Below are 26,802 nucleotides of genomic sequence, written 5' to 3' on the forward strand. Positions count from 1 at the left end.
TTGATAAATGGTCAAAAATATGAACAGGGAAAAATGTTCCAAAAGTCATCAACAGAGAAACACAAATTAAAGCAAGTCTGGGATCTACCTCACACATGGCAGGCAGGCAGGCAGGCAACAAGCCTTAAATGCTTATTACAGAGAAGTCAATGTAATAATAACAGCTAACATTTATGAAGTACAAAAGGAGGGACGGGATTTCCCCGTTTCCAAGACGGAGTCCTTTGTAACAGCTCTCATCGTGTCTGATGACTCCTCTCCTGACACTGTCATCACCTCACACTCAACTAGTGGAATAAGCTGCTGATCTTCAGCCTCTCCAATCCGCCCTCCACTCTGCTGCCAAAGTGATCTTGTTAAAGCAATCCTTATTCACTAAACTCCAACTGGCTCCCTATGACCTCCAGGATCAATACAAAATCCTGTTTAGTGTTCGAAGTCCTTCAGAACCTGTTCTCCACCGCCAGCCCCAGCCCTTTGCAGGTTTCTTACACCACACCCCTGATCCAGTGACACTGGCTGGCTCCCATGCCTGGAATTCTTCATTTCTACCTCAAATGCCAGGTAAAAACCCTCCTTCTACAGGGAGCTTTTTTTTTTTTTTTTGGTGAGGCAATTGGGGGTTAAGTGACTTGCCCAGGGTCACACAGCTAGTAAGTGTTAAGTGTCTGAGGCTGGATTTGAAATCAGGTCCTCCTGACTCCAGGGCCAGTGCTCTATCCACTGCGCCATCTAGCTGGCCCCAGGGAGCTTTTTTGGATCCCTGTTCATTCTGGCACTTTCCCTCTGGATGAGCTCCAATTTATCCCATGTATTGCTTGCTTGTACATAGTTGTCTGTGAGTCGCGTGCATCCTCTTTTGGACTTCCTGAAAGCAGGAAGTCTTTTGCCTCTCTTTGTATCGCCATCACTTAGCACAGTGCCTAGCACAACAGAGGCATTTAACAAATGTTGATCAAATGACTGACTTTGAGAGAAATGTCTGTACATTTATTTTTTGTTATACTTTGAAGGTAAAAAGTAAAAGTAAAGTAAAAGCCAACTGATTTTAAGTGGTTAAACGGAAATGGGGGCCTGGTAACTGGCCACCTAACAATGGGAGCAACAACTACTGGGGACTCCCACAACTCACTAGGCTCCCCCACGAGCCAGCTTCATTTCCCAACATCACTCCCCACACCCTCTCTTTCTCTTTGGGCTTCTTATGTGTTTCCCCCGATGGAGCAAGAGCTCTGAGGGGCAGGCCTGTCTGAGGTCTCTCTCTGTGTCCCAAGGGCTGAGGAATGAGTCAGGCACAGAGAAGGTTCTTTACAAAGTCTGGTGACTCTGACTAGGGGCATACACATCACACAGGTTTCCAGTATTTTTCTGAATTTTAAATTTTTGTCATTTAAAAAAAAAAATATATATATATATATATATATATATTTGTATTGATTTAAAAAGGATTTTTTTAAAACATGCGGGCAGCTAGGTGTCACAGTGGATAGAGCACCGGCCCTGGATCCAAGAGGACCTGAGTTCAAATCCGGCCTCTGACACTTAACACTTACTAGCTGTGTGACCCTGAGCAAGTCACTTAACCCCAATTGCCTCACTTTAAAAAAGAGAGAGAGAGCGAGCTTGCAAAGGGGGAAGGACCTGTAGCTTGCAAGGACTACAGTTACAGAATGGACGCCTTCTCTGAATAATGCTTTGAAATGAATAAAACAAGTCAGGTGCAGTGGTTAGACAGAGCTTGACAATTCTTCAAACTAAATCCCAGTGACCTTAATATCACTTCCAATAAGGGTTTCTTAAGTAGATGCTCTATGCCAGGCACTGTCCTAGGTGCTAGAGCAGGGGTCAGCAAACTCCAGCCCTCAAGTGAAAAATTATTTTTCTGCTCAGAATGGTTTTTACATTTTATAATAAAATATCATTGTATTTTATAATGAAATGGCCATTCTGAGCTTGCTAGCCATATAGAAACAGGCAACAGCTTGCTGACCCTTGTGCTAGAGTTGTCCCTGCCTTCAAGGGTCATAGTATGAAAAGCAGAAAACGAGAACCTGGAGTGATCTCTGGGATCGTCTAGTCTCATTTTACTATCAATATTTCATTTCACTTATGAGGGAGGTTAAAAAAACATCAGGAATATACATTCAATTGGTGGAAAAATATGTACACATATAAGAATATACAAAAAACCCCAAAGTAATTGGGGGGATAGGTGAGGAACGAGAGGAATTATTATTTAGTCTGGCAAGGTAGATTGGCCTCCAACTGTAAAGGGCTTCAAAAAGAGGAGGAGTGACTACTAGGTACCATTATATCTAAGAGCAAATTAAGCCAAAGTAACTTCATTTCCATTTCTGGTAGGATAATTCTATTTCTAAATTGAAAATGTAGCCACAGTTGACTTGGAATTTACTGATGCATTTGGCATATTATAAAGCCAATCTATCAGGCCAGTCCTATGTATAGGGTAGAGAAATGTAGGCTGGATGACAATGGATGACAATTCAGAAGAGTTGCATGGCTGTTCCAAAGTGTGGATTAATTGGTTAATTCAATAACAAATATCTAGTAAGTCCCTACTATATGCAAAGTACTATGCTAAGAGGGGAGGTGTCATCGCAGTCATTCAACACAAACTCGGACATGTGTGTTATGGGTAAAGAAGAGATCCAGGCCAAGAACTTTAGGAGTATTTGAGGAGGGAGAGGGTCCTAATAGTTGAGAATGACCCGAGAAGGTTTCAGAAGGGAGTGGTTTGAAGGTGAGTGACTAGACCTCAATTCTATCTAACCACTTAACATCAATCGGCATTTACAAAGGGACATTTACTCTCAAGACACAGCAAAAACAAACTTCCAGATAGATGTTTCCCTCAAAGTCCATGAGTCAGTCAATAATAAACTTCGACTGAGTAAAACATAGAAGACAAGGATTCTGAAAGGCAAAAATGAGGAGAGCGTGCTCCAGAAATAGGTACCAGCTTGTTCAAATGCATGGAGGGGAGAGATGTTGTGCCCAGTTCAGAAAACAGCAAGCGGTCTAGTTTGGCTGGAAGGAGAGGAAGGAAATAAGTACTTATTAGGTGTCTGTCATACTGGGTTAAGTGCACTACAAATATTATCTAACTGATTCTCACAATAACCCTGAGAAGCAGGTTTTTGTTGTTCAGTCGTGTCCAACTCTGTGACCCCATTTGGGGTTTTCTTGCAGAGATGTTGGAGGGGTTTGCTATGTCCTTCTCCAGCTCACTTTACACATGAGCAAACTGAGGCCAATAGGATGAAGTGACTCGCCCAGGGTCACAAAGCTAGGAAGTGTCTGAGGCCAGATATGAACTCAGGAAGAGGAGTCTTCTTGAGTCCAGGCCCAGAGCTCTATCCACTGTGCCTCCTAGCTGCCCTAGATCCCCATTGTATAATTGAGGGAACCAAGGCAGCCAGTGGTTGTGACTTGTTCAGGGTCACAAAGCTAGAAAGCGTCTGTACACTGCACCAGTTATCTGCATCAAGCACAGTATATGGAGGAGATAAATGTGAAAACAGGCTGGAGAGGGAGGATGGAGCCAGATTGCTCAAGGCTACAAATGTCAGGCTGAGGCTTTATCCTGGAGGCCCTCGAACATTTCTGAACAGGGGAATGCCCCAGCCAGGCTGATGCCTCGGCAACACTATTCTGGCAGAGGACTGAAGTGGGAAACACAAAGGGGGAAGGACCTGTAGCTTGCAAGGACTACAGTTACAGAATGGACGCTTCAGTAGGCTGGGGCAGCCCAGGTAATGCCTTCTCTGAATAATGCTTTGAAATGAATAAAATAAGTCAGGTGCAGTGGTTAGAGCACCAGCCCTGGAGTCAGAAGGACCTGGGTTCAAATCCAGCCTCAGACACTTGACACTTACTAGCTGTGTGACCCTGGGCAAGTCACTTAACCCCAATTGCCTCACTAAAAAACAAACAAACAACCCCCCCCCCAAAAAAACCAAAAACCAAGACAGGCTTAGAAAGGAAACCAATTATACCGAAATCCAGTAATCATTTTTTTCCAAGTTCAGGGACCCCAGATTAAGCAGCCCCGAATGAGAGGGTCATTACAATAGTACAGATAAAAGGTGATCATGCTAAGTTGGGAGAAGATGGGTGTGACAGCTGCTGAGAAGGCTGAATTGACAACACTTACTGATGAAATCCAGATTCTGGAGAGTGAAGGGGAAAAAAGGAAGAGTCAGCAATGACTTGCGTGACTGAAAGGTCAGTGGTGCCATCTGCAGAGAGGAGAAAGTGAGGAAGAAGGGTGGATCTGAAGAGGGGGCAAGAAAAGGAATTCAGTTTTACTTTGAGTGAGGTGCTGATAGGACAAGCAGGTGGAAATGTCCAGCAGGCAGGTGGAGACGTGGAACCAGAGCTCAGGCTGGATGTGGCCAAGACACACACACACATACACACACACACACACACACACACACACGAGATACCTGAAACAACAGGAACAGGTAAGATCACATAATGGAAAGACCCTTATGTTGGGAAAGACTGAAGAAGAAGGGGATGGCAGGAGATGGATAGATCAGATCATGTAAACAATAAACATGAGCTTGAACAGAGAGAGAAAGGGGGGGGGGAGAAGGGAAAAGCCTGGTATGCTATGGTTCGTGGGTTCCTGAAGAATTGTACAGGCACGACTAAACGTCTGAACAGAATGTAAAAGAATGTAAAGGAAAGAAGGCAGAGAAAGAAGAGAACCTAGGAAAGAGTTTGTGGAGACTACTCATACTGAAGGTGCAGGAAATGGAACAAGATCCAAGAAGTGACCTGGAGGTCTGTGTCTCTCTCCCCAGTGGTGCCTATTACAGAACTATTTCCTGCTGAACAACTTTATCACAGATTTAGAAGATCTGCAGGGCATGTTTATCCTACCTGTGGCCCACACACAGCAGAATGAACAATTAATACCTAGGATTACAGGATCACAATGGCTATGAAAAGCTGAACCTAACAAAAATCGATTAGAGCTAACTTATAAAGTCCTATACTTAAGGCAAAAAAGATCAACTGTATAAGGAGAAAACAGAAAAGAAATAACTTAGCAATATATTTTTTTTAATTAGCCATTTCAGCTGACTCTACACGCAGGTCAACAATGTAATGTGGCTGCCAAAAATGCCCGTGACATCTCCAGCCACATTAATCAAAGGATATTATCAAGAATGAGGAAGTTGTTAATTGCAATATTCAATGCTGGTCAAATAACATCCGGAATGTTTTGTTCAATTTCAATAAGTACATCGATACACTGACCCATATCAACAGAAAGGTGGCCAGAATAATGAGAAGGCTTGAAACCAAATAGTACAAGAAATGGCTGAAGGAGCCAAGGATGCTTAACTTTTAAAAAGAAAAGGCTTGGGCTGAGAGGTATTGGGGGGAAGGGGGAGAGAAGGAATGGCATGAAGGCAATCCTCATATATCTGATGGGATGATCACATTTATTTTGTATAGCTCCAGAAGGCAGAAATGAGACCAAGTCGTAGTAACAGGAAGGCTGACTGTGGCTTGGTATAAGGATGCCTTTTCTAACAATGAAGGATGTCCAGGAACAGAATGGGCTCCACGAGGAGGCACTGAACCTGGGGTCACTAGAGGTCTTCAAGCAGTGGGGGATGACCTTGCCAAGATTCATGAAGAGGGTGGGAGATCAGAATAAATCGAAGGCCTTTTCCAGTGGTAAGATTCTAGAATTTGATGGTTCAGCCATCTTATCTTCAAGTAAACCACCTCACTTGCAAATTTCACGAGTTAAATAGTCATTCCCAATGATTTATTACAGCTGGGGAACCACACCCCTAAATTAGTGGTTTTCAACATGTGGTCCAGGGACCCCTCCCCTTCCATCAGGGGGGTCTGCATCATTTACCTATTTAAAATATTCCTCCCATTTCCAACTACAGGACATATCTATATAATGTTGGATTTTCTTCACCTATTTCTTTTTCTTTTCTTTTTTTTTTGGGGGGGGCAGGGCAATGAGGGTTAAGTGACTCGCCCAGGGTCACACAGCTAGTAAGTGTCAAGTATCTGAAGCCACATTTGAATTCAGGTCCTCCTGAATCCAGGGTTAGTGCTTTATCCTCTGTGCCACCTAGCTGCCCCCTTCCTTCACATATTTCAAACCAAAATAACAATTCACAACAGATTGAATACAAAAGCAAATATGATAATATACTTGTCTTCTATTAAAACAGACATTAAAGAGATTTGCAAAACTGTAAAACAATGCCATTTTCTCACTAATTTTTTATTTTGAAAAAAGTTATTTTTCATAAAAATGTTACAGATGAGTTTGTTATTGTTCTTTTAAAATAATAAATTTAAATATCTTTAGTAGCTTGTGATTTCTAAGATAGTAAGTATCAAAAGAAATAATTCACATAAACAAAAGCTCTCTGGAGTCCTCAGTAATTTTTAACAAGAGTATAAAGGAGTCCTGAGACCGAAAAGTGTGAGAATCACTGCCCTAAATGACAAAACTATATTGTAAATAACTGATCTTATAGTCACTGCCATTTCCTCACATTGTCAACTTTATGCATATTTTTTAATGAACTTTTTTGCCAACCAGGAAAAGCAAAGTAAAAGGACATTCAAGGCCTGTTTTAAACTGGGCCTTCAGAAAATCCAACATCCTTCTACCTAATCAGATACCTGTTCTAACAAGGCCAGAGTCAAGGAGTCAACTCAACCAACAAATACTGTAATGCTGGGGATACAAAGACAACAACTACTGCCTGCCCTCAAGGCACTTACATTCCACAGTAGAACCTTCAGTTTAAAAAGGGGAGCTCGTCTCTCATCACAATACGCCAGCAGCCACCTGCTTTGGGCAGGTTTGAGTCTCTATTCTTGCCCTTCCTTCCTGCTGCTCTTGGTTGTTCAGATTCAGACCCAACTCTTCAGATGGTATTTTCCAAAACAAGGGCTGTAGCAGATTTCCAGAGTCAATCATTTCTAACTGAGACTTCCCAAGAGAATCTGGGACAACCTTTTCCACTTGCTGTGCTGAGATTCACATTCGGTTTCCAAAATGTCATCAGGTTCAAACGAATGAATGAACTGGAAGAGCTAGAACCTTCGTTCCCTCTTTCCCCTGCTCCAAAGGTCTAAAAGTTAATCAGCAGCACATTTATTGGACACTCATGAGGTGCAAGGATTTGACAAACTGTGACGAGAGGTTGGGGTGAGGGGCCAGAAGCTGGAGACTAAAGAGAGAGGCTGCTTTGAATCGTGGCTCTACTATTTGTTGTCTGATGACTAAACAAATGACTGACCTTTTCTGGGCCTCATCTGTACAAAGAGAGGGCAGGCCTAGTTGGCTTCTGAAGCCTCTTCTGGTTCTAAATCTAGGATCCTAGGATAGGTTCTTTCACTTCCTCTAGCCTACAGATCCTCTGCAGTCCTTGTGGACCAGGTGACTTCTAGAAAAAGACATGAATGGGCAGTCTCTGATGGGCCTTTTCCAGGATGCTGAGGGTCAAAAGCACGGGGATCAACAAGTCCTACATAGAGTCTTTCAGCTGAGTATGCCCTTAGAACTGAACAGGATTGGAAACTACTACTTAGGAGTAAGTCTGCCCTCCATCAACATGAAATGGGCTATTTCCTCCAAGTCACTGGTGATACATCCTGAGCCAGGCTCATGACTAACCAGTTGAAAACTAGGGCTCCAAGTTAGTATTTCCTTCCCAGAAAAACTGCTATGGGTACTTTCCTTCCTTAGCTGTTCCTCCCCTGTAACAAGAAGTAAAGTGGAAGTCAAGTGGACTTTAGACTTGGTGAAAGGAGATAGTGTGATTCTAACCCAGATGCTGGAAAATCACTTGAGGTCTCTGAAACTCAAGTTTCTTCATCTGCAAAGTGAAGATACCACACGGTCGCTCAAAGGACTGTCAGGTGAGATTCAAAATTGGATATACGGAGCATTAGTCTCCCCCTTTAACTTTTCCCTTTTATATATATCTCCCAGGCCGATAAGAAAAAGGAGCCTCTGAGCTTTAATCTGTGAGGGATCAGTTTTTATTGCCTGGGAATTAATCAGACAACAAAAGGTGGAACCAATTAGGGAAACAGGGAAGTAGAAATACAGATGAAGGGTCTTATATCTAAGCTTAGCCTATTCGATCCCAGAGATTAAGCTGGTTTAAAGGAATGTATGATTTTCCTTTATAAAACTCACCGAACTGCCCACCAGGCCGCGAACCAGCACACCCAAAGACCAAACACCAAACACGTGTTTCCAAACTCCTCTCACCAGAGTGCCACCATGGCTAAGTTTAACAGCCAGAGCTCGAACTTCCATTCCCGCCCTCACTTTTAAGTTGGCGTCCCGGAAGTTCCTCGCGTGTTCCTCTCCGAAAGGGGAGGTCCTTCAAAAGCTGCTTCAGTAGCAGGCGCAATTTCTCAAATGACTCAGCTACAACTTCCGCTATTAATCTTTACCGCAAATAATTTTTACCACACGGGGCAGTCAAGTGTTACAAACTTCAGACATGCTACATAAATGTATGATTACTCCTTCCGCTCAGCCCACAGGATTTTGCACTTCTTGTACTCTTACAGTCTCCCCTGTCTCTTCATGCAAATGGCAACTCATGCCTCCTTCTAGATTGCATGGCACATGAAAGCAGGGATGAAGTCATATTCTTTATATTCTTCATAGCGCCTCAAAGGATTCTGGACATAGGTGACACTTACTAAATATTTGAATGACAGGTACCAAGAAAACCAAGTGAAAATCTTTTTATTTCTTTCAGTACAATGATTAATTGATGATGTAGCCAGAACCTGAAAATGACCATCTCCTATTACCCCATGAAAGGTAGTGTTCTCATCAAATTCAAGATAGACACACTGAAATCTCAGTCTAAAATATCTGATCCCTTACAAAAGGGGTTTTGAGGAAGTGGGGAGGGGTATGAAGGAGAGTGAAATAAGGATAACATAACAGCTTTGAATGTAGTAGATGCTCCATGAATATTTACTGGACACTCACCATATCCAGTTCATTACATTGTTTCAAGATCTCAGGGTTAAAAAAAATTTCTCCCAGTTTCTAGATTCCAGGACAACAACAATCCATACTTATACAGTAATATATGTTGTTCACCATCTTCCTGACAATCTGTGAGATAGATATGGTAAGTTCTAATTATTCCCACTTTACATATGAGACAACTGAGGCCCACAGAGGTTAAGTAAACTGCCCAATGATGAAAAGTAGAGCTGGATTTGAACCCAAGTCTCCACAACACAAGCTGAGCACTCTTTACATCATAGCAAGCTACCTCCAGGGAACAGGCTGTTCATCTGTTTAAGTGTCCATCCAGCAAGCGGTCAGCCTAGTTCCAAGAAGGGGCACTTCCTGGGTTATGTATTACCATGCAGAGTTTTGGTTTCTTCTCAATTCTTGTCAAAATGGGGCTGCTGCCGGGGGCAGGTGGAATTACTGGCCCCCGACAGCCATCCTTTGGGGCGCATGGCTGGATGTTACCTAAGGGCTGCTCTGATCCTTACAACAGCACAGATTCTCCTGTGCTTAGGAGAACCCAAACTTCATCCAAGTATCACAACTGTGGCTTTAGCTGGGACTTGCTCAGAGATACTCAAAGGATTTTTAAACCCTTCTCACCTTTGGTAATTTGCCTGAGTGGTCCCTCAGACCTCAGAGGTGCTATACTCCACTGTCTCAGCAATTCCAAAGTAACATCTATTTGCTAAAGGAACAGGATGGTGTAAGAAAGACGGCACACGAATGCCCCAAACTCTTAAAAAACAAGAAATCATGAAGGCATCTGATCCTGTTACCCGGGGAACCCAGGTTCACTTTCTTCCTTGACACGAGGATGATCCCCAGCACAATTCCATTGTGAACCCCAACTCCTCTGCAGACAAAGTGTTTATAAAGGGAGGAGATGCGATTAGAAGACTTTTAATGTCCTTAGGAGCTCCCAGTCTGCCATCCTGTCTGGAGAGGGCCACAGTAAACCTAAAGGTGAATGCTTAATAACGAGGCTCTGTTTTTCACTCTTAGACTCAAAGTTATTAGCTGATGTGTTCTTCCCATACACATGAGTAATTGCTGTGACTCTGACTCATTTGTGTCTGTGTAGTCATATGGGAGGGAGTATGTGGAGTCAACAAGAGCATTAAAAGGCTGTGAAAAATCAACTTCTGAAGCATTTCTGAAGCCAAAAGTGGGCAGAGAAAGATTCCTTCCAACAGTGGTAGTTGAATGTTTCCATTCTGGGCTCCCACCAATGAATTATCATATGATAGAGCTGAAGTAGAGTTGATGATCAATAAAAACACCCCAAAACTAAAGGTATCTGAGATAACCTGCTGAGAATAGGTGGAGTTCAGTGCACTTTTACTACAGCCTATTATCTACTGGCAGTAAGAAGAGAAACCAGGTACTGATTTCAAAGTGAGGAAGCACACAAGTGAGCTTAAGTCTCTCTGAAGCTCCCCACTCAAGTCACTATTCCACTGAGACCGTTTTGTGTAACAACTCCTCCTCCCCCAAACCCCACACCAAACAAATATGTGGTAACTCTGGGCATTCCAAGGGAGAGCTCTATCACTGCATGCCATGCCCTCTCTATGGGACAGGAGCATGACTGCAGATAATGTTCACTCTGAGTTTTATAGAGACAGCAGCACACAAAGGTCCGAATCGTCCCACTTAGAGCAGTAAACGCTAGTTTTCAAAACTGATTTCTCCCCTTGGTCACCAATCACTTCAGAGCTCAAAGGGAGTAATTGAAACTTGAGTTCAAATTTTGGCTCTGACGTTTATTAGCTGTTGAACCTCTCTGAGTCTCTTTCCTTATATGTTACAGAAGAGATTGTCCAGCAGACTTCTTTCAGTAACTTCTATTAAGTGCCTACGACAGCGTCAGAGTTATCCATTCGCTTTTCTGGACCTTGGCTAATACAAGGCAGAAGTTCTCGCAGGGAGAGCTGCTGCTTAACATCAGCATTTGGGGGCCGTGCTTCCCATAGGACCTCAAGTTTGGGAGGGGAGGAAAGCAGGGCAGGGAAAGAGAAGAGACAAGGCATCTTTTATGGTAAACCCATAAAATGGAAAGACCCCAAAGAAGAAAAAGACAGGAAGAACCGGCTGCAAAGACCTGGGGCTTGGAATCCCTGAGGCCACCAGTTTATCCATCTCTACAAGTCTCAGTGTCCTGCCCAGCATGTAATAGGCACTTATTAAGGACCAACTACTAACTTCCAAGTTTCGCTACCAAGCTCAGATCTATTAAATTGTTCAAGGGTCCCCTGATCTACACTGGAACTTGGGCAAGCCCCTTCCTCTCCCTGGCCTCAGCCTCAGTTTCCTCCTCTGTTAAGTGCCAGTCCAGTGACTTTTTGGAATTCTCCAATTCTCCACTCCTCCAACAATGCACTTGCTCTCCACAGCTCACTCCCCCAACAATGCACCTGCTCTCCCACCGCTCACTACTCCCCCAACAATGCACCTGCTCTCCCACCGCTCACTCCCCCAACAATGCACCGGGGCTCGGAGGCGGCCAGGTCGCCTCTCCGAACCCCCCAGCACCTGGACGGCTCTTACTTCTCGATTTCCAGCGCCGCCACCTTCCTCTTCTCGTAGAGCTTGTCGTTGAGAGCGCGCACGATGTTGGGCGTGAGGGGCGCGAAGTCTTTCTCCGCGTTCATGGCGGCGACGAGGACTAGGACGAGCGGGAGAACGGGGACCAGAGCGGGGGGCTCGGGGGCCCGGCGGGGACGTCTACGGCTCCGCGCTCCGCCCGTCCCGCACGGCCGCTGCCTCATGGGCGCCGCTGCCGCCTCCTCCGCCCGGGCCGCTCTAGCGGCTCCGGAGCCCGCCTCCCGCGCGTGCGCACTCCGCGGCTCGCGCGCCCTGGACGCCCGGCTAAAGCGGCTCTCTCGCTCCGGTCCCGCCTGAGGCTCTGGCTCGGATGGCAGCTCACGGGGCGGAAGCCATGTTACTCGAGTCACATGACACGCCCGAGGCCGCTTCCGCTTTCCGCAGCTCGAGGCCCCGCCTCCTCATCCCTTTCAGGCCCATCCCTGCTGAGGCCGGGCCACGCCCCCTTACGTCAACGTCAGCGGCACCGCCTCTGCCCCTCTGGCCTTCAATTTCCAGCACGTGGCTGTTTCTCCATGCAGTTGGAAGACTGAGATGCGGAAGAGGCTCCTTGGGATCCCTGCATCTAGAGCGAGGAGGGGAGGTCTGAGCCCCCGCAGTCATCGTGGTTTTTACCTAACAACCAGCATGTCGGTAACACCTTAAGGTTTGCAAAACACTCATTGGCTCCTCACAACAATGCTGGAGGCAGGTGTGCCATGATCTCCATTTTACACATGAAGAAACCGAGGCAGCCGTGAAGCCTCTCGCCCAAGGTCACACGGCTACTAAATGTCCGAGGCTGGATTTGAACTTGGATCTTTCCCATGCCAGGCCCCACTCGATGAAACTTTTATGTTGTTGTTTTATTTATTTCTCTTTTCTTTTTAAAATTTTTTTCAATTAATAAGCATTCATTTTTCTCTCCTTATTCCACCCTCCTCATGCCCCAGGAAAAAAAATGGACAATAAAAACCTTGTAACAAACCTGCATATTTGAGCAAAATTAATTCTTGTATTGCTCATGAATGTCTCATTCTGGCTCATAAATTTCTCATTCTATATCCTCACTGGACCAAAAATCACGAATATTTAATAACTCCTTTATTTTTTGTTTTTAATTTATAATACCATAGCATCATAGAGAGTATATATAGGAAATGAATTTATATTACATGTGAAAAATCAAATCTCCTAAATGGTGAAAAATAAAGAAATAATTTTCAAAAAGTTATTAAAACATCAGAACCCTTTGTGATTTTTGGCCTACCCTGTATAGTAATTTGTTTAGCCATTCCCCAACCAATAGGCACTCATTTGATTAGAGTCCTTTTTTTTTTTTTTTTGGTGAGTTAATTGGGGTTAAGTGACTTGCCCAGGGTCACACAGCTAGTAAGTGTTAAATGTCTGAGGTTGGATTTGAACTCAGGTCCTCCTGAATCCAGGGCTGGTGCTCTATCCACTGCACCATCTAGCTGCCCCCATTATAGTCCTTTGCCAGTTTTTTTTTTAAAGCTACTATAAATGTTTTTGAACATATGGGCAGCTGGTGAAACAGTAGATAGGATGCTGGGTCTAGAGTCAAGAAGACTGGTTCAAATCCTGCCTCAAACACGTAGCTGTGTGACCTTGGGAAAGTCACTTAACTGCTGCTTGTCTTGGTTTTCTTTCCTATTAAAATGGGATGATAATAGCACCTATCTCCCAAGGTTGTTGTGAATAACAAATGAGATAACATGGGAAAATGATTTTTAAAACTTAAGGTGCTGTGTAAATGATAACTATTATTGTTGTTGTTGTTTTTTCTTCATTCTAGAAGAAGACCGTGACATTGGGGTGATGTCATGACTTGTACTGAATTGGATTTAAGTGAGGAAGGGCTGTGCAAAGTTACCAACCTCACACTCTCCTCTAGAGCCATCTGGGTCCAGTGGCAAGGTATATATCAGGATGACTGGACATGTGTCTGGATGTTTAAGGCAATTGGGGTTAAGTGACTTACCCAGGGTCACACAACTAGTAAGTGTTATTATTACCAGGACACTGAAGCCCAGAAATGCACATTGGTGAGATCTTCCAGAAGCTCCTATTTCGCCTATGACATTATTCTGGTTTAACTAAGCCCTAGAATGTTACATGGTCTCCTCAATGAGATCTATAGTCACTCAAAAGAGTTTGGCCTAACTGTTTACACAGAAAAAACCCAAGTGGATGAGAAATGTCTATTGTATAAAGTAAATTATACAGTTGGATTGATAAATCCATTTAACTCATCCCCTACATATGTATGTTATCTACACACACACACACACACACACACACACACACACACACACACATATGTTGAAATGAAATCTTGGACAGATACTGCAAATGGATAGTAAATTGACCCCAGAATTGAGAAAAGGAGGGAAGTAGCCTATCCTGGCATCAGGGAACAGGTGAAAGGGAGAAATTTATTGCTCAGTGAGTGTGTTTGGGGCGAGTAGGGTATCTTCTTATCCTTGAAACTATGGCTCAAGTTTGGCCCTTAGGGTTAATTTGTCATTTCCTAGCCTCCAATTTAGGGAATTTCCCCCCTACTGGTAATACTAATTATATTCTGGGGTCCAGCTAGGTGGCGCAGTGGATAAAGCACTGGCCCTGGATTCAGGAGGACCTGAGTTCAAATGTGACCTCAGACACTTGACACTTACTAGCTGTGTGACCCTGGGCAAGTTACTTAACCTTCATTGCCCTGCTACACACACACACACACACACACACACACACACACACACACACACACACACACACACACACACACATTTACTAATTATATTCTTCCTGAGAACAATTTTTTCCCCCTACAAACTAAAGGAAGTATATATTTGAAAGGATGGCATTATTGGAAAACAAAAGAAGACAGAACTGTTCTGTGGAAGTGCTTTTCCTGGAAGGCAGCGATTGAAGGTGATCATTTATTCAACTGAAAAGGACAGAGATGTACTGCAGGCATTGTGGGCTCACTGCCCTTGCTAGGGAGAGAAGTCGGTGTCCCTATTAATGGGAGTTAATGGGAGAACATTGTACACAGTAACGGCAACATTGTGTGATGATCAACTGTGATAGACTTGGCTCTTCTCAGCAGTGCAATGATCCAAGACAATTCCAAAGAACTCGTGATGGAAAATGTTCTCCACATCCAGAAAAAAAGAATGGTGGATTCTGAATGCAAATTGAACCATACTATTTCTACTCTTTTGTTGTTGTTTTTCTTTTTTGAGTTTTTCCCTTTGTGTTCTGATTCTTCTTTCCTAACGTGACTAATGCAGAAATACGTTTAATGTGATTGTACATAAATAACCTATATCAGATTGTTTTCTGTCTTGGTGAGGGGAGAGGGAAGGGAAGGAGGGAGAAAAATTTGGAACTAAAAATCTTATGAAAACAAATGTTGAAAACTATCCTTAAATGTAATTGGAAAATAATAAAATACTTTTACGATTAAAAAACAAAAAACAAAAAAGAATCTTGCCATCACAATAGTCAAAGAATTTGGAATTCTCCTAGAAATATGTGACAACTTACCTTCCAAGTCAATTAGCCCTGAAAACCAATGGTGGCATCGTTGGCACAAGGAACTAGCAAGAGAGAGAATGCTTTGGTGGCTACTCTGAAATGAGTAGGAGGGACATTGTAATATGGGATAGTTGGAAGCTATAAATGCAGATACAGATCTTAGTTATAATAGCAAACTGGAAAACATACTGACTGCAAATGAATAAAAACAACTGATATATCATTTCTTGTCATAAGAAGGAAAGATGTTTATTGAGTACCCACCACATGTTAGATAGTCAGAAAGCTTTCTAAATTAATTTCATTTGATCATCACGACAACTCTGGAAGTTGGGTGTTATTATTATCTCCAGATGAAGAAACTGAGGCAGGCAGAGCTTTATGTGACATGTCCATGGTCATACAACTAGTGTCTGAGGCAGCATTTGAACTAAGGTTTTCATGAGTCCAAGTCTAATGCTCTGTCCACTTAACCACTTGGATGCCATAGATAACAGATTTTTGACACTAGTCTAAATAACACTTACAAATATAAAGTACAGACAATGTAATGTCTCTAATTCATTTTCCATGTAGAGAAGCTTTTCATTAATCATAAGGGCTATTCTATATTAAGTGCATTTGTGATGCCTAACACAATGGGGAAAAATAGAAAAGATTGTATTATATAAAGCGAATTTGCACTTTCCACATTCTCAGAATCACAAAATTAAATGTTGTAAAAGGAGGGAAAAAGCAAATTAAAATTTCATAGTCAAATTCCTAATGCTTTGGGGAATCCTATCTCTAAAATTATAAACTAAAAATTAAATGATCAAGTTTCTTAGCACTGTTAATTCTGGCATGTGACTTTCAGTAAAATTGTTAATAATAATATACATATGTTAATTAATAATAACATTAATATTTTTGGGGAAAGAATCTTGCCATCAGTGACTGAGAGATTCATCCCCCCTGTGATCTATTTCCTTTTCCATTACAGATATGGAAAAATGGAGGCCTCCTATGGGATAACCTACTCTTGCCATATCACCCAGAAGATTTCAGTTAGCTTCTGTATGAGCAGTGGACCCCCTGTCTTGGAAATCTCTGAATATAATCAACACCAGGTGCTTTGCCACATGAGAGGAGCCCAGTAGCATTAAAAACCTCTTCTTTAGTTGGAAGTTTGGTTAGAGAGGAATAGACTTCAATCTGAGGTATTCGGTCAATGGCGTTCCCGTAAGTGGCAATCTCATTGTGATGAACTCATCGTTCACTACTTTTGGGAGGAATACAGGTTTGTTGACTAGATTAATTTTGATTGCAAAACTTACATCAGCTTCACAGTGCTTCTTCACCGTGGCCACTCCAGAAAAAAAAGTGTATGCAGCTCCAACTTTGGTAAGCCGTCTTTCATTTGCCAGCCTTGTTTCACTCAGGGCTGCTATTTGGATGTGATACCTGCCAAGTTCTCTCACAATAAGAGCTGTTCATCTTTCAGGTCTACTGGGTTTTGGGTTTGTCCCTAAGCACACGCACATTCTGTGGACTGATGGTGAGTGGAAGCATCTTCACAAAAGTTTATGTACTTTTGTGTTATGACTGTAGGGTAGGATCCCTGCCTGCTGCAGTAAGTAGGCTAGGTTTAGCTTAGGTCAAGCAGACACTTTTAGGGCACCTTGTCAAGCTCCTTCCTCATGCCAGGAGGTGAGCAATGCAGTTCTTGAAAAGTTTATGACAATCCTGAGTAGAGTTTTTCTTTAACTGTGATTGTGGGAAAGCTTAAGCCTTTGGTATCTAACTCCAGAGAGAAGGAAACTTGAACTTTTGAATTCAAGAGCTTCTTCACTCAGAGACAGAGAAGAGACTTAGGTTTGTTACATAGAATACAGAATGGGGCAGCTAGGTGGTGCAGCGGATAGAACACTGGCCCTGGAGTCAAGAGGACTCGAGACCAAATCTCACCTTAGGCACTTACTAGATGTGTGACCCTGGGCAAGTCACTTAACCTCAATTGCCTTAAAACATCCAGGGCCATCTGCAGTCATCCTGATTTATATCTTGCCAATAGACCCAGGTGGCTCTGGAGGAGAGAGTAAGGTGGGAGACTTTGCACAACTCTCCATCACTTAAATTCAATTCAGTCCAAGTCATGACATTACTCTGATGTCATGGTCCTCTTTGAGAATGAAGGACGAAGAACAAGAAGAATACAGAATATGGCTATAAAATAGGATCACTTATAGAGTAAAATAAAATATAAAATGCATGAACAATGTCTGATTTGACACATAATTTGTTTGTATTGGTCCAACAAATTCTGAAAGGGGCAAACCTTCTCTAAAGAGTCAAGAGGCCACTTCTACTTTATCTTTTACAACCCATGAATAAGTCATTCAGGGTATGGACCACTCAAGGTTCTTGCCCTTTACAACCTGTGAATGCAAAGTGTGAATGGTATCATAACTCATTGTCACTGTGACTCGCCCCTTACATCTACATCATGAAGTGGATGGGGCTCAGGGGCCTATGATCAATTCTCTTCCCCTACATCTTTGAGGATGGGTATGGTGTAGGGGAATGGAGAAGCAGAAGAGAGATATGTGGTGGACAGCATCATGGTATAGTGAAAATAATTGATTAATAATGAGAAAAGACCTGGCTTTAAATCCTAGCTCTGACACATACTACCTATATGATGATGGGCAAATTACCGGAGATTAGTTTTCTTATCTATAAAATGGGAATAATAGCATTTATTTCACATGGTTGTTGTGAGGATCAAATAAGATAATGTATGTATAGTGCTTTGCAAACCTTAGCAAATTTGGTAAATGCCAGTTAATATCAAGCCAAGGAAACTCAGATTTTCTGGCATTAAAAAGATGTGCATATAGTCAGAACTACAAAGCTTTTTTCACAAGTTTTGTCTCTCTCTCTCTTCTGGAAATTACAAGAAGCAGCTCATAATAATTTGAATAATATGCCCAAGGGGAAGAAGGGGGTGTTGGAATCAAATGGTGAACTCATGGGCAGCTAAGTGGCTCAGTGGATAGAGCATGCACCTGGAGTCAGGAAGACTCATCTTCCTTAGTTCAAATCCAGCCTCAGACACTTATTAGCTATGTGACCCTGAGCAAATCACATAACCCTGTTTTCCTCAGTTCCCTCATCTGTCAAATGAGCTGGAGAAGGAAATAGCAAACCACTCCAGTATCTTTGCCAAGAACACCCCAAATGGGGTCACGAAAAACAGGGGACTCACCCAACGTCTGAACAGCTAAAGGAGCGCTTGGTCCTGGAGGGAGAGGGGAGGTAAAAGGTCCTGAATCATTAAGACCCTAAATGGAATTTGAGACACGGACCTGCTTAAAAAGAGAGTGTTCTCCCTGGTGTCTGGGCACCTTCTGAATGAACCAGTTATGGGAAGAAATGAGCGCCATCTGCTGGACTCCGGGGAAAACAGCAGGAACTACAAAAGATATTTAACCTAAAAAGTTAAAAAAAAAAAAAAAAGCCTAACCTACCTGTTGGCCTCTCAGGATAACTTCAGAGAGGAGACCATTCCTAAGAGTAGTGGGGAGCCAGGAGCTGCAGAAAGCCAACAGCCAAAGTAGGAACCATTAAACCCCAACTGCTGGTTCTGTAGCCTTGTCTGAAACAATGTAGCAAGTCACTGAGACTCCGTGTATCTCTTGGGAGAGAGTACACACTGGTGAGTATCAATACTTATCCTTTTATAGGGGTGGTGGTAGACCCAAGATTACTGCATTATAGAAACAGATCAGCTAGCAAACACCTCCCTCCCAGATATGGTTACTTTTTTTGGCTCAGTTGTGAACTGTTCCATTACTTTGTAAATAAAACTGTTCCTCTTTTGAGTTTTGTGAGCCTGTGTGCTTACAAGGGAGGCTGATAACTACCCTTGGTGGGAGTGCCAGAAACTGAAGTTCCTATATCTTTGGGTGGGGGCTCAGAGCTAGAGAAGTTACCCAGGATCTTCATTCATTCATTCATTCATTCATTCATTCATTCATTCATTCATTCATTTATTGGTGAGGCAATGGGGGTTGAGTGACTTGCCCAGGGTCACACAGCTAGTAAGTGTCAAGTGTCTGAGGCTGGCTTTGAGCTCAGGTCCTTCTGAATCCAGGGCCAGTGCTTTATCCACTGCGCCACCTAGCTGCCCCTCTTCATGAATTTATAAAAAAAAAATCACATTCAAGAATCCTTTCTTGTGTCTCTGAGTGCTGTGCTCTAGTAGCTGTTTAACTTGTCCAGTCCTCATGGGATGACAGGCAGGATTTAGAACTGTGAGGTACCTTCTCTTTGAATTCTTACAAAGGGTCATGTAACTACCCTCTCCAAAACAGGTCCCATGTGATGCTAGGAATTAAGCCCTGTTGTCTTTCTCCCTGACCTATCCCATTCTTCTTGTTCACTTAGGAAGATAAATGTTATAATGGATAAAGTGCCAGACTGGGAATGTAGAAGACTTCAGTCTAGTCCTTCCTCAGATACTTACTGCATGACCTTGGGCAAGTCACCCACTCCTCAGCTTCCTCTGTCTGGTTTCTCTTGGAGCCTTGGCTAGTCTTTTATCTCTAGCAATATATATATATAGGCTTTTATCTCTAGCAATATATATATATATATATTGGCTAGAAGGTCTTTTATCTCTAGCAATATATATATATGTATATATATATATATATTGCCTCTGGTGCCAAGCTCCTTTGCACATAGAGAAGAGACATACCTAATTAGTGTCTTCAGGCTTAATCTTCTCTTTGAACTTAACCTCTCAATGGGTCAGCTAGGTGGCACACTGGATAGAAAGCCGGGCCTGCAGTCAGGAAGACTCATCTTCCTAAATTCAAATCCAGCTTCAGTCACCCTAGCTGTGTGACCCTTGGTACGTCACTTCACCCTGTTTGCCTCAGTTTCCTATCTGTAAAGTGAGCTGGACAAAGAAATGGCAAACCACTCCAGTATCTTTACCAAGAAAACCCCAAATGGGGTCATGAAAAATCAGACATGACTGAACAATAAAACTTCCCAATTGTCAGCCCTGGATTTCTCTGAGAATTCCCTCTAGCTGAGGTAAGATGTTTCCCAGTGCTTCCCTATTACTCCATGGCTAAACTCTATCAAATAGTCTTCTATGTAAGAGCTGTCCTCCTCCCTAACTCAAAAAAATGTGATGTTTCTCAGGTCCTCTGGTTTCTACATTCAAGCCCCCTTTAACTCTCCTATGCAGATTATTGGGTGGGAAAGAGGTGAAGGGGGTGGGGATAGGGAAAGGGAGGCATGGAGACAAAGCTAAATACAAGGAGAACAATTTCCTCTGCTTGGTCACTTTCCTATCTTTATTAAACGTGTACATGTGGCTAATCAAAGTCCATTCTTTCTGAACTGTGGAGTCTGAATAAAGATCAAAGCACCCTCCATATCCAGAGATGCAAAAGACAAAGGTTAGGATCTGAGACTTCCAGGAGGAGGGAGAAAGACCTGGGCCTTTGCAAAACCAGCAGCCTTAACATCTCTGAGCAGAGTCCTTCTCTGGCTATGGAAGAAGTAAAGCCATCCCTGGTCTTAGGGCTTGCATAAACATCTCTATTTCAAAGCCTATTTTTGCAGGAACAACAAAGTACATTTTGGGGTATACTGGGGAAATGACCAGGAGAATGGTTGATTGCCCCCAAATTGGTAGGAAATATTATTGATGGAAGATTTTACATTGATCATCCTCCTGGGTCCCAGGGAAAAGCTACAGTGTGTCTGAGATGACAAGGGGTAAGGTGTATAATTTTGTGCTTATTAGTGTTGCAATAATAGACCCATGGATGGCTCCAGAAATCCAGGGGCTAGAAAGAGCTTCCATGTTCCCCTATTTCCCACATTTCTCTCACCACTGGGTCCCACAGCAGGTTTGATGTATGATTAACAGGGAATGACATTTACATGGCAACAAGTTTGGGTCTGGGGTATTTTCCATGTGATCAGATGGAGACAGCTGGAGGCCCTAGTAGAATAAGCACTGGAAAGTAGGCCTGAGGGTGACAGGCAAGTAGGCAGGCCCTGGAGCAATCTCCCTCTCCCCTCGAAACACCTTTGCTTGAAGGCTGTGCATTTGCTTATGCCTCTTTTGTCCCCACCCCCACCCCCAGGGCAATGAGGGTTAAGTGACTTGCCCAGGGTCACACAGCTAGTAAGTGTCAAGTGTCTGAGGCCAGATTTGAACTCAGGTCCTCCTGAATCCAGGGCTGGTGCTATATCCACTGTGCCCCCTAGCTGCTCCCACTTGTGCCTCTTTAAAAAAAACTTGCCATTTTTGGATTCACCAGTTGGTGGCAACTTGGATTCTGGGTGATGTGATACAGTACTAAAAGGAGGCTTATGGGTAGAATCACATTGTTTTCTTAATAATTGAGATCTTTATTGATTGTTGGGGGGGGGGAGGGACGACACACAGGATTTTCAGAAATCCATACTAGAAAAGTCTAGTTCATAAATAACCAAATCATTTAAAATAGAAAATAAAAAACACACCAAAATAGATCTTCATGTGACTGTGGGTCGATACTATATTTGATATGGGCTCATATATGCCAAAGGAAAATGAATGGCTATATAGAATATGTGTATTTATACTGCCAACTTCTATTTTTCTTTGTTAGGAAAAACCTTACAGGGTCGATACATAAAATCTCCAGTGAGTTTTGTCAACAACTGATGAGTTTTAAGAGGGCTTCATCTTCCCCATTTTTTCTTAATGGCCAAGAGCCTGGGGCATTAGGAAGAGGGATTCATGTGGAGAATGGGCTCTGGGGTGTGTAGGGGGTGTCAAAGAAATCTTCATTACCGATTCAGAAAAAAACCCCAAAAACTGATGATGCCAGAAAACCAAGGAAAAAGGCTTTTAGTTTGTTTACAAGCAACTGACTCCTGGTTAATTCTATGGGGTGACTCTTTCAGATAAAAGATCCACTTGACTCCTGCCTCAAGGCCGGTTGCCATTGAGGCAGGACACGATGAGCTTGGAGGTGATGGGAGTTTTGTGGCCTGCAGCGTTCCCCTCGAAGGAGATGGTAATGTTGTTGATTTTCTTAGGGCGTACAGTGTCAATGGCTTTGACATTGAAGGCTGAGCTCTCCACAATGAAGGAGTAGGACACTTGGTGGTGGAATATGTTTTTAAAGGGGATGACAGTGCTGGAACCTGCTTTGATTTGTATGGGGCCCTGGGGTTTGGGGTACTGGGCCAGTCCAATGAGTGGGATAGTGTACTCCCCTCCCATGAGAGAGGAGAGGTAGAGCATGCCCCTCATTTCACCTAGCTGGCTGGGTTCAAAGTTGACTTCTACATTGACTTCAGTGCCTCCTTGGCCTCCTGGAGGTGCGTAGACAATCTTCTCCACATGGAAATCTGGGTTGTCTGTCTGAAATGGGAGCACAAATGAGATCCATAATCAGAGAGAATGACAAGTGTTTAGGCTGAAAATTAAGTAACACAGTACACAAAGGGAAATAAGATGGAGATCCCTTAGAGAGGTGAGATGTAAGAGAACACATTTTAATCCTATTATCTCAGATCTGTCCAACAGCTGACTCCCAGAGATACATTGCCCAGTTGTCTATATAGTTACATTGTTCTTGGGATGGTGAGAGGAAGTAGGGATGAACTACTTTGTGACTTAGCATCATACACATTTATTCAGTATTTGGTATTGGTGGATGGTGTTTCAAACCGTCTGAATTTTAAAAGCAACACTTACTGGGATGGCTAATTTCAAATGTGACAGAGTAGAGATGTCAAATATGCCACCTACTCCCAAATGCCCCCAAACGGGATTAAAATGTCTTTTAAATATTTTATTAAATAAATAAAAATTCAATAAAACAAATAATCTTGATATGTCGTTCTCCAAATCAATTTGTAGCCCACAGGGATTCCTTCTATATAGATTAGTGGTCCCCATTCTATTGGAGTTTGACCCCTCTGGCCTAGAAGGAGTAGAAAAAGAAGCTGATGTTGGAGATTTCTCATTGGGCGTTTGCTTTTATTTATTTATTTATTTATTCATTCATTCATTCATTTGTTTATTTATCCATCCATCCATCCATCCATCCATCCATCCATCCATCTATCTATCTATCTATTTATTTATTTATTTTTGTGGGGCAGTCGGGGTTAAGTGACTTGCCCAGGGTCACACAGCTAGTAAGTGTCAGTGTCTGAGGCTGGATTTGAACTCAGGTACCCTGAATCCAGGGCCAGTGCTTTATCCACTGCGCCACCTAGCTGCCCCTGCTTTTATTATTTATCCTATTGAATGGTTATTTTTATTTATTTATTTTTTAACTTATAAAGGCTTTCCAATCCAGAAGTGCCAATGGCACCTGGTCTCAGTCAATGAAGTTTACTCTCTAGAGAGTGAACTTGAATCTGTTATGTCTAACTCACCAAAAACCCTGGCAGATCTAGATAAAGTTTGGGTTGTTTGTGGAGAGGTGTATTTGACTCATGGTATTTTCTCTACCTGATCAGTCTGAAGTGACTCACTGAGTATGCTAAGAGCAACAAAACGTGTGTGTGTGTGTGTGTGTGTGTGTGTGTGTGTGTGTCCGTGTCCCAGCTAGTGGACTGAGCAGACCAGTGATGGACAGGGAATAGAAGGAGACACTAGATTGGGTATTAACCTGCCGCTATTAAATTGTCCTGGAAATTTCTAGTTCAGTTCTGATATGCCCCAGTTGCCCTGGTTTCTCTGAATTTTAGCTTCCTATGCTTCTGTGCCCTCCTTATTGCATCATTTGGAGCCTGAGCCTCTGGTACTAAGGAGGTGGGCTAGGTCACTCACCTTGCATGAATATTCTGTCTTCTGACGGGTATAGTTGATGAACTTCGCATTAAGGCTCTGGTTGTTACCCAGGGCAACCTGGAAGTAGACTGGCTTCTCAGGTCGGCCTGGGATGGCCTTAAGATTGAGTTCATACTGGTAGGTACCCAGATCACTCTGGTGTATATTCAGCCGCCCAACAGTCTCCCCAGCTTTAAGAGGTTGGAAGTCAATTGTTATCATGCCCTGTTGTAGAAGAAAGATGTGTTGGCCAAGCAGAGAAGTCTAGACTTCTTCCCCATAGGGCTGGAGAAACCCCAAGGCCCGCGGAGGGTATAAACTTTGCTCAAGTTGGCAGTAGCTTCTTATTCCTTGGGGCCTATGCTTGGGATGGAATTAGGGACTCAATAACTTCATCCTTCTTTTCCACACTAAGGTATCATGGACTTCTCTATCTGTAATGACATGCTTCTGCCTTTTTCATTCTGCTGGGCACCTGAGTTAGCAACCTAGAGGCCACAGGCCAAGTAGCTTATTCCATGCATATTCCAAATTTAAGACACCAAACCTTACTTGGTGTAGGTGTTGCCTATTCCTGGAACATCACTAATGGTTGATACTAAAATAAAAACAGACTCCCCCTGCCCCGGCCACCCCACCAAAAATGGTCAAAACCTCATATTCTATCCATTTCCTTGACGATTTCAATCTTTATTAAACAGCTTCAACTGCTTTTATAGGACTAAGAGTTGTGAAGGAAAAAAAAAAAAGAGATTTGCTCTCAGGAAATGAACCCACTGTTTTTCTAATCACTCCAAGCTTTAACCAATCAGAGAATGATAATGTCACTTGTGAAAAGCCCAGACACCAACAGCCCTAGATCAGATGTGGCTGTCTGTATTCCATACCTCAGAATTGGGTGCCACTGAAAACTGGGAAGGTACACTGATATCAGGCACTCGGCAGTCTGTAGTGAAGATGATAGTGTAAGGCAGGGGGTTTTCCACCTTGATGAAAGTAGAGGTGCTCTGCCGGACAAAGGTACTCATCTCGATGGTCTTAATGATGCCAGCAGAGAGGACCTTGAAAGTCACCAAGTAGAACAGGTACTCATTGTTCACTTCATTGCGGAAGATCACCTGGGGTCACAGGGACAGAGCAGGAGAGAAGGAATTTGAGGACCTTGGGCTATAACTCCCTTGTACTCAACACTTACCTGCCCCCCCCTGTATTTTTCTGGGTGTTAGGTGCTGAAGGAGAAAAAAAACCAACCAAATATGTAGATGGAAGGGATGAAGGAAATGCCCATCATAAGAGCCATGGTCAGAGGCCATATTCTAGTTCTGCTCTGGCAAGACTTTTGCTTCTTATTCTTTTTTTCTCAAAGCAAAGGCATTTAGCGAATTAGTATGGGAATAAAAGTTGCAACCAAACATTTGCCCTATAACCCAAGGGCAAACTCTCCCACTAATACATATAAAATAAGTGGGAGGGGCAGCTAGGTGGTGCAGTGGAGAGAGCACAGGCCCTGGATCCAGGAGGACCTGAGTTCAAATCCAACCTCAGACACTTAACACTTACTAGCTGTGTGACCCTGGGCAAGTCACTTAACCCCAACTGCCTCACCAAAAAAACCCAAACCCCAAACCAAAAAATAAAATAAGTGGGAAGAGTGGGCATGCTTTAGGAACCATGCATGAAGAATATTTGTACATATATATGATTTATATATATATATATACATATACACACACACATACACATACATATACATGTGTATGTATACACACATACTGACTGAGTCATTCAACAAACATTTAAGTGACAACTAAGTGCCACGTATTTTGCTAAGTGTTTGGAATACAAAAAGAGGCAAAAGGCAGTCCTCAAGGAACTCATGGTCTAATAGGAGAGACAACAAGAAAACAAATGTTTATGAATAAGCTATATATACACACAGGATAAATAGGAAACAATTAAGAGAGGGAAGGTTGTCGGGGCAGCTGGGTGGCTCAGTGGATAAAGCATCGGTCCTGGATTCAGGAGGACCTGAGTTCAAATCCAGTCTCAGACACTTGACACTTACTAGCTGTGTGACCCTGGGCAAGTCACTTAACCCTCATTGCCCAACCAAAAAAATAAAAATTAAAAAAAAAAAAGAAAGGGAAGGTACTAGGATTGAGAGGGGTTGGGAAAGGTAGAAGATGGAATTTTAGTCCGGACTTACAAGGAAATCAGGGAAACCAGGAGGTGGAGTTGAGAGAGAACATTCCAGGTGTGGGAGACAGTCAGAAAAAAAATGCCTGGAGTGGGAGATAGAGCGTCTTATTCCTGGCCCAGCCAGGAGGCCAGTGTCACTAGATCAAAGAGTATGTGGTAGGGAGGAGAGTGTAAGAAGACTGTAAAGATGGGGGGGTAGATGTAAGGTATAAAGGAATTTAATGTCAAAAAGCATTTTGTGTTGCTCCTGGAGGTGATGGGGAGTCACCTGGAGTTTACTGAGTGGTGGTAGGGTGATTAGTCATACCAGAGCTTTAGGAAAATCACTTTGACGGCTGAATGGAAGATGGATTGAAGTGGGGAGAGACTTAAGGCAGGCAGACCCACCAGTAGGTTATTGAAGTAGGCCCAGATGTGAGGGGATGAGGGCCTACATTAGGGTGGTATCAGAGGACAGAAGGAGCATATTCAAGAGATATTGCAAAAACGAAATCAACATGCCTTGGCAACTACAGCTTGGGTATGGGGGGGTGGGGCT

The 26,802-nt window shown here is 43.0% G+C and overlaps 2 protein-coding genes across 2 annotated transcripts in view; both read right to left on the bottom strand.

Moving 5' to 3' along the window:
• VAC14 (VAC14 component of PIKFYVE complex) overlaps positions 1 to 12,038 on the bottom strand; it is a 129,728-nt gene extending 117,690 nt beyond the window's left edge. The window contains exon 1 of the mRNA XM_043987184.1: positions 11,624 to 12,038. Coding sequence (XP_043843119.1) covers positions 11,624 to 11,844 — 221 coding nt within the window. The 5' untranslated portion in view covers positions 11,845 to 12,038. The remainder of the gene's footprint in view (positions 1 to 11,623) is intronic.
• A 9,707-nt stretch (positions 12,039 to 21,745) lies between these two features.
• The window catches only part of HYDIN (HYDIN axonemal central pair apparatus protein), a 589,624-nt gene continuing 584,567 nt past the window's right edge, over positions 21,746 to 26,802 (bottom strand). The window contains 4 exon segments of the mRNA XM_043981230.1: positions 21,746 to 22,213; positions 22,215 to 22,643; positions 24,066 to 24,290; positions 24,953 to 25,185. Coding sequence (XP_043837165.1) covers positions 22,064 to 22,213; positions 22,215 to 22,643; positions 24,066 to 24,290; positions 24,953 to 25,185 — 1,037 coding nt within the window. The 3' untranslated portion in view covers positions 21,746 to 22,063.

This window comes from Dromiciops gliroides, chromosome 2, assembly GCF_019393635.1.
Source record: "Dromiciops gliroides isolate mDroGli1 chromosome 2, mDroGli1.pri, whole genome shotgun sequence".
NCBI lineage: Eukaryota > Metazoa > Chordata > Mammalia > Microbiotheria > Microbiotheriidae > Dromiciops > Dromiciops gliroides.